Source organism: Anabas testudineus, chromosome 12 (assembly GCF_900324465.2).
Source record: "Anabas testudineus chromosome 12, fAnaTes1.2, whole genome shotgun sequence".
NCBI classification, from domain to species: domain Eukaryota; kingdom Metazoa; phylum Chordata; class Actinopteri; order Anabantiformes; family Anabantidae; genus Anabas; species Anabas testudineus.
The window spans coordinates 1,542,888-1,557,543 of NC_046621.1; the positions used below are offsets into that span (position 1 = coordinate 1,542,888).

The 14,656-nt window shown below is 42.1% G+C and overlaps 1 protein-coding gene across 1 annotated transcript in view; it reads right to left on the minus strand.

The window, feature by feature from the left end:
• LOC113158491 (tetratricopeptide repeat protein 28-like) overlaps positions 1-14,215 on the minus strand; it is a 34,639-nt gene extending 20,424 nt beyond the window's left edge. The window contains exons 1-6 of the mRNA XM_026354420.1: positions 14,131-14,215; positions 10,479-10,751; positions 10,263-10,393; positions 4,904-5,125; positions 3,293-3,481; positions 3,116-3,212 (exon numbers count right to left, since the gene is read on the minus strand). Coding sequence (XP_026210205.1) covers positions 3,116-3,212; positions 3,293-3,481; positions 4,904-5,125; positions 10,263-10,393; positions 10,479-10,751; positions 14,131-14,215 — 997 coding nt within the window. The remainder of the gene's footprint in view (positions 1-3,115; positions 3,213-3,292; positions 3,482-4,903; positions 5,126-10,262; positions 10,394-10,478; positions 10,752-14,130) is intronic.
• Between the last annotated feature and the right edge of the window lie 441 nt (positions 14,216-14,656).

A 14,656-nucleotide genomic window follows, 5' to 3' on the forward strand; every position in this document is an offset into this window, starting at 1 on the left:
TGAAAACAGATTTTCATTTGAACAACTTGTTCTGAATCTAAATCAACCAAACTAAGACGTCAGCTTACACAGCAGACAATTGAGTTTTTAAGTTGAAACAACAAGTTAAGTTTTACAGTGTGTGCATGTGAACCGTGAGTGCTTCTTCCAAAAGATGCGGCACGTGTCCAGCTCTGTTGTAACTACGCTGACGAGTCTGATGAGATTCTTTTACTTCTATTTCTAAAATCAATGAAGGAGCCTCCGAACTTATTCTACCCGAGTATCCAAAGCCTCACTTTCAGTTCAGTTTAGTTCCAAATGCAGAACTGAAGATGTCTGAAATAAACATCTGGGACGTGACTTTGGGCTGCAGACGTATGCAAACGTATGCATTATGTCGCTTTAGTCACACATTTGATTAAATATTTGCATATAAACACTTCTCTCAAGTCCTCTACAGAATCGGAGCCGTCATCCTTAACTGAGACCATTACACAGGCTGTGGCTATTTACAGCATCTGTACTTGGATTAAATCAATATTTCATCACAAATGCACCATTAAACCATCTGATCATCTTGCTCCAGCCTCATAAAAACAATCAATACTGATTTAGAAGCATTAGTGCATCTTTAATTTGCCAATACTAGAAGGGTTTCAAATGGGATTCATGCTCTGTGAAGCCAGTTAACAAAAGTTTTTTGTTTCCACTTCATCATATCACATGTTAGAAAACCACCGTGTTCTGGTTTTTATAAGCTCCAATTTAAGTTTGTGACATTTATGCATAGTTTTGCAGTTTTTACTTTGAACTCTAACATTCGCAGACATTTAAAAACTTGAAGCACTATGTTTTTGTCCAGCTTTCTCTAAAATATCTATGCAGAAGGTTTACGTGAGGGAGAGGAGGAGGTTGCTGATAACGAGAGAGGAGACCTTGTTCACAGAGGTCTTGTGCAAAGAGGATTACAGAGAAGCCTGAAGAGTCGGCTGGAATAGCTGGTTCCATTTACACCTGTCGTTCTCACTATGATCATGACTACACACACAAACACACACAGTCTCCCTCACGACAAACCCCTGCACTTCTCCGAGGTGTAAGGAGCAGCTATGTGTGGATGCTCAGCAGGGCTGTGGGATTCCCCCGACGTGGAGGGGACACAGTGTGAAGAGTGCAGAGCTGTGAGGATTAGAGGTGTGGAAAATTAGCCGAGATCTGATGACAGGGTTTCAGCTGAGACAGCACAGACAGATTAGACGAGGACTGTGGTGATCTCCGCTCCGCTTTTCTCCTCAGTGGCAAGAAAAACCAAAACAAATCCCGTGCATTTCATCGCATGTGTGTCTGCTCACGTTCTGTTCTTTTAGTATTTAAAGCTGCTCTAATCTGCAGTTTCCAATGAAAAAGGAACAAGCAGCACAAAAATTCCACTAAATGAAAGTGCTGAAGTGATATTTTACTGTAAAGTTGTAATTAGGTTTCAAATGGTCACTAGGGAGTTTGACTGGGTAAGACGAGACGGAGTGCTAGTTGGGATGTTTGGAGTTGGCAGCGTGATGCTGCCTCTGGTTTTAATACAGGGAAGATAGAGAGAAGTGAGGAGGAAGCAAGAGAAAGAAGAGCCTACGAGGGAACAGGAGAGGAGAGGAAACAAGAGCAGTCGTCTCTAACTCCAGGGTTAGTGGTTCGATTCCTGGTTCCTCCTGGCTACTTGTCAAGACACCAAAAACCTGTAGCAGTGCAGATATGTACTGTCTGACAGCTGTTCACAATGAAGTATGACATCATTACTATTAAATAAGAGAGGAGATGAGAGGAGGGGAGTGAAGATGGGAAAGAGAGAGAAAGCACAGGGGAGTCGGAAACATGGGAGACAAGAGAAAAAGAAGTTAAAGAAGAGGATGAGGAGGAAACACGAAGACATGAAGAGGGAGACGAGAAGAATGAAGGGTTGTCAAATCAGCATTCAGGAGCAGGGAAACGTAATCATCCATAAATGATGATCTGAATCATTGATCCGAACAACAGCTCGTCTGTCAGCAGAGCGTCAGCGGCGGAGCAGCTGAGTGTGTGTGTGAGAGTGTGTGTGAGTGTGTGTGAGTGTGTGTGTGTGAGTGTGTGTGAGTGTGTTCTGACTCTAAATAACAACATGATTCACTTGTTTTTTAAGAAGCTGCTGAGATGAAACAGCACAAAGAAAAGCTGCTGGAGTCTGGATGTGTTCTGAAGCTCATATTACCCTCACATACACACACACACACACACACACACACACACACACACACCGGCGGTGAGGTGTCCAGTCAGCAGTGGAGTCGGGTTCACCGGCTCTCACATATCACTGCGGCCGCAGAAAACAAAACCCGCTTAATAAAACATGAAGGTTGATCGTCCAGAGACGAAGAGCTGCTGCTGTCAGGTGATCGTTCCTCAGGTGATGGCAGAGCTGGACCATCACACGATTCACACGAGTTTTTATTCACTGTGACTCGGTGCTCATTGAAATACGAGCTCGGATTTTGACTCGCTGTCTTTTTATTCAAGCTTACAGAGTAACGTCGGCTCACATGGTGCATTGAACTGAACGTGAACCGGTAATTTAAAGTCAGCCTGCTGCCGGCTCTCAAATCCTTTCTTCTTTTATTCAGTAGATGTTTGTGGTGCTATTCCCCACTCCACAACGCAGAGACAAAGACGTCCGCCACCCTCCTCCTATTGTTTCTCATCCCTATCCTGTAGGTTGACCTTCAGCTACAAGGTGCAGCCCCAGGTCACACAGATCTCTGAATACCTGTAGTGTTTCCAGTCACTACCTCTCTAGTAATCCAGTTCAACCGAGGACACTTTGACAACATCAGGATTAGTGCCAGATGACGTGACTGTAATTAGAGTTTAGAAGCATAACTAATGTTTCCTGTGGACAGACTTTAATGATGAATTATGTCTGAACTACATTAACTTCAACTCAAAGCAGCTTCTGTTATGTATGAATATCACACTCACTTCAGCCCTGCATCTGAAATCAAAGCGCAGTGAACTTCCACTGCACTGTGTTTCTTATTGGCTGATGTGCTTGTGTTTGGATACCTTTAGGTTTTGTAAAAGCCCAGTTAAGACTCTCATTTAAACCTACCCAGGTTGGAGGAGGCTCTGCCCTGAGCTGCTCTGTCCTGCAGCTCCTCAGCAATTTCTAGCTGGTGTTGGTGGTACTGACGCGCCCTCTCCAGGTCCTGAGGATCACAGGAACATCAGCCTTCAGAAGGGACCGACACACAACAACTCGTCGCCTTTAAATGGATTTTAGACCAACCTGCATGCACCGGGCGGCGTGCCCAAGCCCGGCATATGCCCTCATCTCGATGGCTCTGTCGCCCTGCTCTTGTGCCAACTCCAGTACTCTCGTATGGTAGGATATGGCCTTGTCAAAGTCCCGCTGAGAGTGGTAGGCACTGCCCAGGTTACTGTACGCTCTTGCCTCTTCACGCCGGTTCTCCAAAGTCTGCCAAAAACATCAGTGTCAACACCAGAAAGTGGCTGGAGTGAAATTTATTCCATAGGTAACGTGATCACTAAGAGTGAAAGCAGGAAGCATTAGAACACTTTCATCAAGACATTATGAACTAAATGAATGTCAAACCAGTTTAATGACAAAGAAAATGTCCTAACAACAAGATTTACTGTTTGGAAACAGGGTGAAGCAGATGACACGCAGTGAACAGATGGTACTTTTTATGTAACAAGCTGCAGCGTTTCCAGCTAAAGAAAATTGACTCTATGACTGTGCACAACCGCACATTTTGGTACAAATCTAACTGTCAACAGATGATCAATTTCTATGATAAGTGAGGAAGCTACAGAGACTGAGATGATGTTGGCTGGAGAGGCTGGCTTTCATTACTGCGTTATTGCACTTCATCCAAAAAAGGAATAAAAAAAAATGAAATGTGCACTGGTTATTGTCTGTGTGATGGTTGTAATGTAAGATTTGCATGAATTGCTACTTCAAATATTGACAACGTTATCAACTAGCCTCCTGAATACACACACATTTTCAGAAAAATGCTTAGTTAGTAATAAAACACACCGCTCATCAAAATGTGCTAAAATATACACAGTGACACACAAAGACTCTCAGATGCACCTGCTGCTGCGAAACACGTGAGAAAACACAGCTCCAGCCTTGAAATAGAAATTACACATCTCTCCAAAATTCAGTTACTGGATGAACTGTTGTTCATGGCTTTGTATTCATTCAACCTTCTAGTTATTGTACATGAAGGATTCTGTGTAGTTTGTCTGCAGTTGCAGTGTCATAGCTTATAGTTAAAAAGTTAAGTGGTGATACAGTGTTTGTTAGTGATTGCCCATTGGTTCTTATTATAAAGCTTCATACGAAGCTTTGATGAAGACAAGATACTTGTTTATCCCTTTAGGGGATTAGACTGCACATAAACAAATCAACTATGAAGTCTGTTCAACGTTAAATTATTATCTAATCATCACAACGTTTTTTTGCAGATGTCACTTAATCTCTGTCCCCATCTACTGTCCCTGAACACCTCGCAGACAGTGAACCAGGGCTGCTGACGAGAAGCTGCTAACACCACACAGTGTTACACTTCAACATAAAACTGTCCACTTACAACAAGACAAAGACATGATCCAGTGCAGGATTTTGAATATGATGTGCAGGAGTAATGAAACTGCTACACCAGCAGAAGACTGCTGAAATGTCCCAAAAAGCAAGTGTGCAACATTGTGATGGAAGCTGCTGTGAAATAAGACGTTTTAGGCACAATAACAATGATCAGTTATTAATAATAGTAAGTTAGTAAAACTAGAGCACGTCACCAGACTCATCCTTTAAGCTCAGTGAAGTTAATCTGATGAAAACCAGATCACATGTCCAGGAGTTTTGTACCTTTGCGATTTCCAGGTGCTGCTCATGACACTGCACAGCGTTGGTGAAGTCTCCCAGCGCGGTGTACACGGCGCCCATGTTGCCCAGCTGTCGAGCCTCGGAGAGCTGACACTGGGTTTGTCTCGCCAACAGCACACACTGCTTGTGGCTCGCCAGCGAGTTGGGGTAGTCGCCGATAGCCGTGTACACGTGGCCCAGACTGCTGAGAGCAGCAGATGCAGCCTGAAATCACAGATACACATCACATACAGTCCACCGGTTAGAATCCAGAACCTGTTGTATTTGTTATCAAGTTCTATTTATTACTGCTGGACTTGAGTTCAGAGTAGCAGTATGTGTGTACCAGCGTGTATAAGCTGTATAAGTACACACAGTAGATACAGCAGGCAGTGATTAGTGGGAGATGTGTCAATACACAGATGATCTCATCTCCATTTCTCTTGTTAATTTGTTGTCCAGACCTCAAGAATATTTCCCATGACTCCACTGATCAATACCAATAACCTTCAGATTAGTTAACAAACGAGTCGGCAGGTTTCTCATTATACTTCTCTGTTCTCTCTCGGTGTCTAATCAGAGGAAGAGACGAGTGTTTACACGAGGGAGCTGACGCGTATCTGTACGTTTCTGCAGCTTGATGTGAGATCATGGCCCCTGCTGAAGACAACCACAGTGTCAACTTCAGCTGAGACACCCGTGATCTGCACCGTATTAAACCTGAAGAGGCTGTGGAAGGGTGGGGCTGAAGAGAGCAACAACAGTGTAATACAAACAGAACCACGAGACCCTGACGCAGAGCAGGAGAGACTCAACAACAGGGTCTAATATCCTCCAACACAGCACGTGTGTCTTTAAACACACCGGCTGCTGTTTTCTTTGTAACACATGTTATATCTGTGAACACAGAGTGTGGTGCACGGTGCAGACTCTGACTGTAATAGAGGGACAAACAGCAGCTACACACTCACACAGGCTCTGAACTCATTCTTTAAAGTATGAATTTGACCTTTCAAAGCAAACACAGAGGGACACAGAGAGAAAAAGAACAAGTCAGAGACTATAATGAAATGTTTGCAAGTTTGAACAGTGAGCGAGGAGGAGGAGAAGCTATGAATTATTAAAGAGGGGTTATTAGCATGTTCGTTACTCGTTGTGATCTGACATCCCTAAACCTCCTCCAGCTTTCTCCAAAGGATTCTCCAACAAAAAACATCAGTCAGCCTTCAGCTGTCAAACAGTCACAACAATCGCGGAGAAAATAAAGAAGAAGTCTGTCCAATCATATTAAGGTTAATGTGCAAATAGGACTACAATTAGAAATAAAGCAACTATAATGTTTAGGAGAGCGATCCAGGTCGTTTTCCTGCAGTCATCTGAACATTCGTTTGTTCTAATTAGTTATTGATTGTATTTACATTTTCCACAAAATGCAGAAAACACACAGTAATTTCTCTTCCTATCAATAACATAATTAAACCAGTCATTTCTTCAAATATGTTAATTAAATCTACTGTATTAGTGTGTTGATTTGTTTGATTCTAGCACAGCCTTGAAATATAATGCTTTTCACACACACACATACACACACACACACAGTGCATCATTTACACCGTATTTAATTATGTGTGGTAATATTTTATTTGAAGTAGAGAGATGAAGATGAATGACTTATAATAAGCGTGTCTTCATCCAAAGATCATCAGAGACCTCTGGAAATGAGCTTTACAGTTAAAAGTCAATATTTAAAGGTGCGTTGGGAACTTTAAAAACATTTTCTCTCTAAAACACGTCAAGTGAATTCTGGTCTAACAAACATTTGAATATTTCCAATGCAGCATTTTGCTTCTGTCTCGTATTTCCAGAATTCCTCTTTACTTAAAGGTACAGTTTGTAACTTAACTTAAATCTCACAGGTACCCACAGCCAGCTCTACTCCAGCTCTACTCCACCTCTAGCACCACCAGAGGACTCCTCACTGCAGCAGGCACCTCCGTGATAGATACTCTTCCAGGATCTGCTCCATATTTCACTTGCATTTTATAGAAATGAGGATTAATTGAGAAAATAATCTGCATATTAATTGACAGCCGAACTTTTCAAGTTTGTGAGGAGAGGCAGAGAAACCCCATGTTAATCCCACGGTCTTTCAAATCGGAGGCTTAACGAGTGCTAAAAACTGTCACTGAAAACAGCCAAACTGACCTTTAGTGGAATTTACCACTTCTAATTAACATCAGCACACCCTGCTCTTTTCATTTCTGTGCATACGTGTCCTTGTGTGTGTGTGTGTGTGTGTTCACCAAAGAACAGCACACATCCAGTGAAATCCCAATTCCCAGAAAAGTGATGAGTGTAAACACATAAAATCCACTTGACACATCTCCAAGACGGAGACCTAGGCAGGAAAGGGAGATTTAATAAATGACGAGAAGGCCTCTGTGTGTGTACAGTCAACCGTCCAGACAAGTGTTTGATTTCCCTCAAGGACACAATGTTTCTGCACCAGAAAACACAAAAAATCCAATCATGTTGTGTCTGGGACTCTGAGACGCACCGTGCGAGTATTGTTTATGTCTCTGTTTGGGAGAGACTGACAGCGCCTGTCACTTTGCACAAATGAGAATCATAACATCAGCCTGTCGCTGCACTAGATTTGTATATACTGTTGCAGAAAAGACCCAGATCTCATTAGGAGTGTGTGTGTGGGCAAAAAGGGAGAAAGCCAACGAGTATAAAGGTGTAGGCAGGAAAGACGGAGCTCTAGAGCTAGTGTATAAGAATAGAATAAGAGAGATAAATAGAGACGGATTAGAGGCGGCGCTGCCTCCTCTGCTGTGCTGGATCAACTGGTCAAGAGAGGTTCAGGAGAGTTGGAAAAATGATGCTCGGTCACCCACTGGACTCCTGCTGTGTCAGGAGGAAATGACAGACCCGAGGTCAAAGGTCTACGTTGCCAGGGTAACAATTATTAATTTAAATCAAGGTTTCAAACAAACTTGTCAAATATTGGTTTCAGTGTAAAAACTGTGGAGGGTTAAACTGACAGTCATTTTAAAAACACATTTTTTAATTAGGAAACTATAACTGTAATTAAATGAATCATCAGAGGTGTTTTTTAATTAAAGTTTCACCTGTTGATGACAGTTTTGAGTCATTGTTGAATCGTTTTGTGAATTAAAGGCAAGAAAATAGTAAAAAGGTGTCGACAGTAAAAACTCTAAAGACGAACAGTTGATTGATTTTAAACAGAGAAAAGCATCAGAACCAGTAAAAGAAGCAGCTGCTGAGTGTTGCACTGACTCACTGTAAAGGATGAACTGATCACCAGAGTCGTGGCTAATTGTCTGAGAGCAGGTTGTACTGGACACACACACACACACACACACACACACACACACACTGTACATGTGTGTTCAGAATTCCCATTATTTGAAGCAGTATGAAAACAGACAGCGACACATGATTAGAAATATTCTTCTCATTAGAACAAACTTGCTCAAACATCATTCGTCTTACTGACAGCTGTTCAATCGAGCTCTCTGGATCCAACATGTAATCACACGCTATTAAGTGACTGTGTGTGTCGTAATATCGTGTAATACGGAGCCACTGGTGTGTGACAGTCCAGTGGGGCCTTCAGGAACGCTGAGATGTAATAAAACCATACGTAAGACATCTTATTGAATTAACAGCTGGAAGATGCAATAACGAAGCCGCCTGTCCAGTCATATTAGAGCAGCATCAATCAAGAGATATGAAGTGAGACTTGTGAAAGCAGATGAACCTAGAGGAGAGAGGACATGAATTCAGGCTAATTTATTTATGTAAAACTTTATAACAATTACAGGTGGATGATGATTAGATCCTGTGAAGACTCCTGGGTCCCTGGGGAACGTGCTGCTCATGTTTGCTGCAGGTTAGATGAGACAGGAGATGGTAGCTGCTACAGAAAGTTAAATAACTAAACTTCTGTTCTGTTAGCTTCATCAACGTCATGTCATTTTGTTGTCCTGTTATTTTCTAGAGATTTAAGAAATGTTCTTTTTTAAGATTGTTGCCTCTTAAATAAAAACGTCTAACCATGCAGAACCTCTCTGCACGGCTCTCAGTTCTGTTCAATAAGCTTTGACAGCACCTCTCCACATGAAGAAGAGCTTTGAAACATATTTCTAGTAAAAGAAATATTGGAATAAAGATATGTACTGGACCTTTAGTGAAGGCACAACTGTTGCATTAGACTGTAATAATTAAAGCTCCCTGGATCAGTGCTTGGCAGCGGAGTCATTTTGGCATCGTGCACTAAACAGCATCAGACAATTTTTAACTCTGGAACCTGGAAGAATGAGGAGTTTATTGAGACGATTCAACTCTGAATGTGCTCCGTGTTTCTATCTGTATCCAGTTCTTTAATATTTCATTCATATTGAGATATTAAAGAACTAAATCTATCACAAAACCACCTGAAACTAACAAGAATAAACTAATGCAGCTCAGTAACTAGTAGCATGAACACGTTGAGGAGACAAATGCACAGAATCATGAGATCAAATAAATCCAGTGAGAAATACATACAGACATAAAACACAGGTAAACACACAAACAACCTGACAGCTCTGATGTGTGTTTTGAGACATAAAGGGGCCAAAGTCTTATCTGTTACAGCTCCTTAATTAACTCTGGTTTTCACAAGTGTCCAAAGTGTTTTAGAAGAGACACGATGAGTTTGGCTGCAGCCCGAGGCGAAAGAAACCCGCTCTCGAGAAACAGGGAGAGATTAGGGAGAGTCTGTGCTCCGTGATTTAAATAACAAGAAGTTGGTTCTTCGGCTTCAATAATGCACAGTTACACTAATTTATAACTAATCTAATAAATGACTGAAATGAAAAGTCATATAAAGATTTTAAGAACCAGAGGTTTGAAGTACACAAAGCCAACAGTCAATGAAAATGTCTTTAAATAGAAAGTACACACTGTAAAACGCACAGTACCACAGTAAACATGCATCAATCCAACTGAGTCGCTGATGAAAACAATAAAAAAGATAAAAAGCATTAAACCCTGTTGAATCCAGATTTGTTCTGCAGAAATCTAAGTTCTATGTTCAGGTAACAGGTTTTATTTTGGGATCAAGAGCTGAAGAAAAATGAAAACATTTCCATCCAAGTGACCTCAGGGTCATGAATGGACCTCTAGCCTGAGTAATAATGACATGTACATGATACAGTACAGTGGTAATGTGTCGGCCCTGCAGGGACGTTCATGGGCTCCAAACCTGAATCTGTGGATGTGTATTTGCACTGAAATAAGCTGAGAGCGTTCTAATGTAAATATTCATGAGCACACATGCATGCAGACGTACTTCTCTGTCCTTGAGCTTCATGGCTAACACCAGCTGGTTTCTGTGATTGGCCAGTGCTTCTCTGTAACTGCCTTTGGAGAAGAGGGCAGAGCCAAGGTTCCCGTGAGCGCGGCATTCCCCTGATTGGTCACCTGTGGGCAAAGAGAACGTGACATTCACTGACACCGTCTCATTTCTCTCTCCTTTTCCCCGGAGCCTTCTTCTCCTCCTCCGTACCTAAAGTCTTCGTCACCTCCAGGTCCTGCTGCATGTAGGCCATGCTCTTCTCCGTGTTACCTAAAGACCAGTAGGCAGAGCTCAGGGCTGAGAAGACGGATCCGCGCAGCTTCAGCGAGCAGGTGCCGATCTTCAGTCCCGCCTCCAGCACCACGACGGAGGCTCCGTGGAAACCGTGGGTCAGCAGCTCCTGACCGATGACGGACACGACCACGAACGGGCTCTTGTCCAGCTTCATCTTCTGAAGCTGCTGGTAGGTGGGCTCAAGGGAGTCTGTGAAGGTGAAGGACACACAGACAAAGATGCTGCCAAAGTAAGAAACAGAATGGGACAAACTACCTCCTCCTCTCTTTCCACAGTCCTGTTTCTGCTCCTCACGTTTGCTGTTTCACTTTTCTCTAAGAACATTCTTGTAATTATTTTACTGCTGAGACTGTGACACAGTTACAGTTTATTTAAGTTACTGGACAAACACTTTGCACGAGGACAGACACTGACGTGAGGACATGTAATTAAAGGGTTTATGATTACAGTACATCTCAGTACTACTGTAGATGCATGTTGTGTATTATCAGCCCAAAAGAATGAGGATGAAAACCAGAGGGAGAGAAAGAGAGTGTTGTTTGGTGGAGTCCTAACTTTACATATTCAGTGAAATGTTGGGTAAATTACTTTTTCATGTGATCCAGAGCTTCACGCTCTCATTTAGGATGGATTGTTTGGAATATGTTTAGGCCCAGCTGCCTGAATTCTTTACATTTATTAATGGCAGCAGAGTCACCCAGAGGTGGTCTGAATGGATGGTGGGCGTTCAGACTGCATAACTAAGTGTAGGCTCATCGTAGTCTGACTCTCTCGGGGTCTGGCTGCGCTGGTCCTGGTACTTCTTCTGTTATTGTCTGAAGAAACTAAGAATAAAAGTGGTCAACTTAATATCTTAGGTTAATACGTTCCTTTAAAATCATGTTCATCTATGTAGACACTCTGTATTATTTCTCATTTCTTATACACTCTTTTATCCATGTTGGGATGTTTGCAGGGATCTAATCAACCTGAATTCAACTTTATCTGAACAGAATAGGTTAAAACTCACGATTTAACTTCAGCTTCATGTAAACTTGAGTTTTTCCACTTGAGCCTACTCTTTCCCCAACCCTAACCTAAACTGGGCTGAGCTCTGAGCTGAGAACCAAACACATAAGATACCTCTGACAGGTGTGTGGAAATACAAATGAATCAGATGATGTTTTTTGCACTGAGCATATTCAGTTTAGTTTTACAAATGATGCTATGTTATATAAGATATCTCAGGTAAGTGTATGTAGTTGTTTTCCTAATTTAGCCACTGAACACTGCAGCTCTCAAAGACTGAGATTTAAAACGACATCTGTGAAGGCTGCTTAAAATGGGTAAATCTATACGTCCCAACTCACGTCACTGATTGAAGTAATAACTTTAAACCTACAAGAAAAAACTAATGGCACAAATACTGTAGTTTTTTTTACATCACACCACCCTGTCTGTGTGTTACAAACCGTTTTAGTCTCTGGAAGTTTGTCAGCTTGTGACAGAAGGACCACAAATCTAAAATGAAACAGTCTCATTCTGCTGTGCTACTGCAGCATCATGCTGACTTACAGCCTGCCAGATTTTACACTGTGCACGCCCAGTTTCTCCGGGCTGGACCAGTGAGTCACCGAGCTGGATCTCATCATTTACCAAGTCCAGTCTTCCTACCCATTCGTCCGAGAGTAATGGCCCTGGGAGCAGATCTGTTTGCCAGCTCTGAAAGCTGCAATTTCTGAAAAGGGAAGTAAAGCTGGAAATATTCCAGCTACCACTTGAACATGTGACGACCTCAAGCTCTCCGAGACAGGATGGGGCATATTATGGGGCATACGGTCTTTCTCTGACCAATAACCAGTCAAATAACATTCTTCTTATTTCGTCAGGCTTTGGCACAGAAAGAAAAGTGTCACAGGTTAAGTGTCTGTGTTAACACTCATAAAGCTCTACTGTGTTAAATGAACTCTAATAAAATCACTGTACCTGCAACATGCACTAAGAAACGAACCTTACTGTGGTCGCTGTTGAAGCTCTTTTTAACGGATTCATATTTACAGGTGCAAAACCAACATAAATACACACAAATAGCTGCTGCCTCTGATTTATCACTGCAGCAGGAAACTGCATCTCAAATTTAAAACGTGGAAAAAGCAGCGCTGCGGTGCTTTTAAACCAGGAGAGACATAAATCATAATTTTGGCAAACCAGTCCATATTTATACTCCAAAATCTGGAGCAAGTCAGCTGCTAATTATCAACTGTTAATTTTCTCTTTCAGACTGACTATGGAGTTCTTGGTCACCTCCCTGACTGCGGCACTTCTCTCTCAATAGCTCAGTTTTGCCGGGTGGCCGGCTCCAAGGAGAGTCCTAGGTCCAAACATGTTCCATTTATGGATGATGGATGGACCTTCAATGCTGCAGAAATGTTTCTGTCCCCTTCCCCAGATCTGTGCATCATCACAATCCTGTCTTGGAGGTCTACAGACAGTTCCCTGGCTCCTTAGCTCCTTCATGTCTTGGTTTGTGCTCTGACAGACGTTGTTAACTGTGGGACCTTATAAAGACACATGTACACCTTTCCAAATCAGGTCCAATCCATTGAATTTCTCACAGGTGGACGCCAATCAAGTTGTAGAAACATTTCAAAGGCTGATCAGTGGAAACAAAATGTAACAGAGCTCAATTTTAATGTCATGACAAAGGCATTACGTGCCGCAAATACTTTCTGGATGCACTGTACTTTTAAAATCACAATATCTTACAATATTAATGACAAAAGCCTGCTGGTCGAACAGCCGAGCAGCTTCAGTCAGAGACTTCTGCAGCTCCACTGTGATGAGGAAAGGTACAGGAAGTCATTCCTGCCTACAACCATCACCCTGTACGATGACTTTATTCAGACAGTGGAGAGCTCTGCTCCAACAGTTTAACCATCACTAGTGACAAACTTGGTTTGGTACATTCATCTTAGAACTACACAACATGCTTAATAGTTTTCCTGTTTTGTGCAACTTTGCGTTTTGTTTTGTTAGATGTGTATGTTTTTCGAGCTTATTCCTATTATCTGCATGTGTGTGTATGTTTCTTTGTGTAATGGTGACTGTAACACCAGAATTAAATAAAGTATCCATCTGTGAACATGAATGAAACACATCTTTTACCCTTACAGCTTCGTGATCCATTTTTCTGTTTGAGGATTGAATCTGTTTGTGAGAATATGATAAATGCAAACACATCAACACATCATCAAAACTCTGACCGTGACGATAGGATGATCATTGGAGGGGATTTTATCACAACTTACAGCTCAACGTCACTTTATCACATTTTACTTTACTTTCTCCTCTGATGGTCTCATTTGCACCTGTAGTCTTTGCTAGACTGAAAAGCAGTGATTATATAAAGCTCTCACACATGAATCTGAAGCAGGATCAGTAAACGGTCTGTACTTTTTTAACAAGTTGATCAGTTCTCATTCTCTTCCTGCAGCTTATTCAAGCACTAGAACTCCTGCTAACTGTTGTTAGCTTTGAAGCTGGAGAGCGGTTGAGTTTAGAGGTTGCAGCCTCTGAACGGCAGAACAACCTCCCACAGAGCATCGGACCTGCAGGAGAGCTTTGGAGGAGTTCAGGACGGACTCTGTCACAGCTGCTGCCACCGATCCCACCATGATGGAACTGATGGTGAACAGCGGTTTCTCTCCCTCCTGCACTGCTTCTGCTTAGACTTGACACTGATTCCTTTTTTTTGCTATTTGTAAAGTATTTGGTTAAAAAGAAACTTGTTTAGTCCGTTACCAGCAGCCTTGTGTTCAATACACCTCATCTGGATCGACGTGCTCTACCTCAAAGGGAAATATTGTGAATACTAAACCAGATTTGCTCCGAACTATATTCTACCCGAGTATCCAAGCCTCCTGTTCAGTTGAGTTTAGTCCAAGACAGAAACTGAAGAAATGTCTGAAAAACATCTGGGACGTGACTTTTGAGGCTGCAACGTATGCAAACGTATAGCATTATGGCGCTTTAGTCACACATTTTTGATTAATATTTTGCATATAAACACGTCTCTCAGTCCTCATACAGATAGGAGCCGTCATCCTTAACCTGGA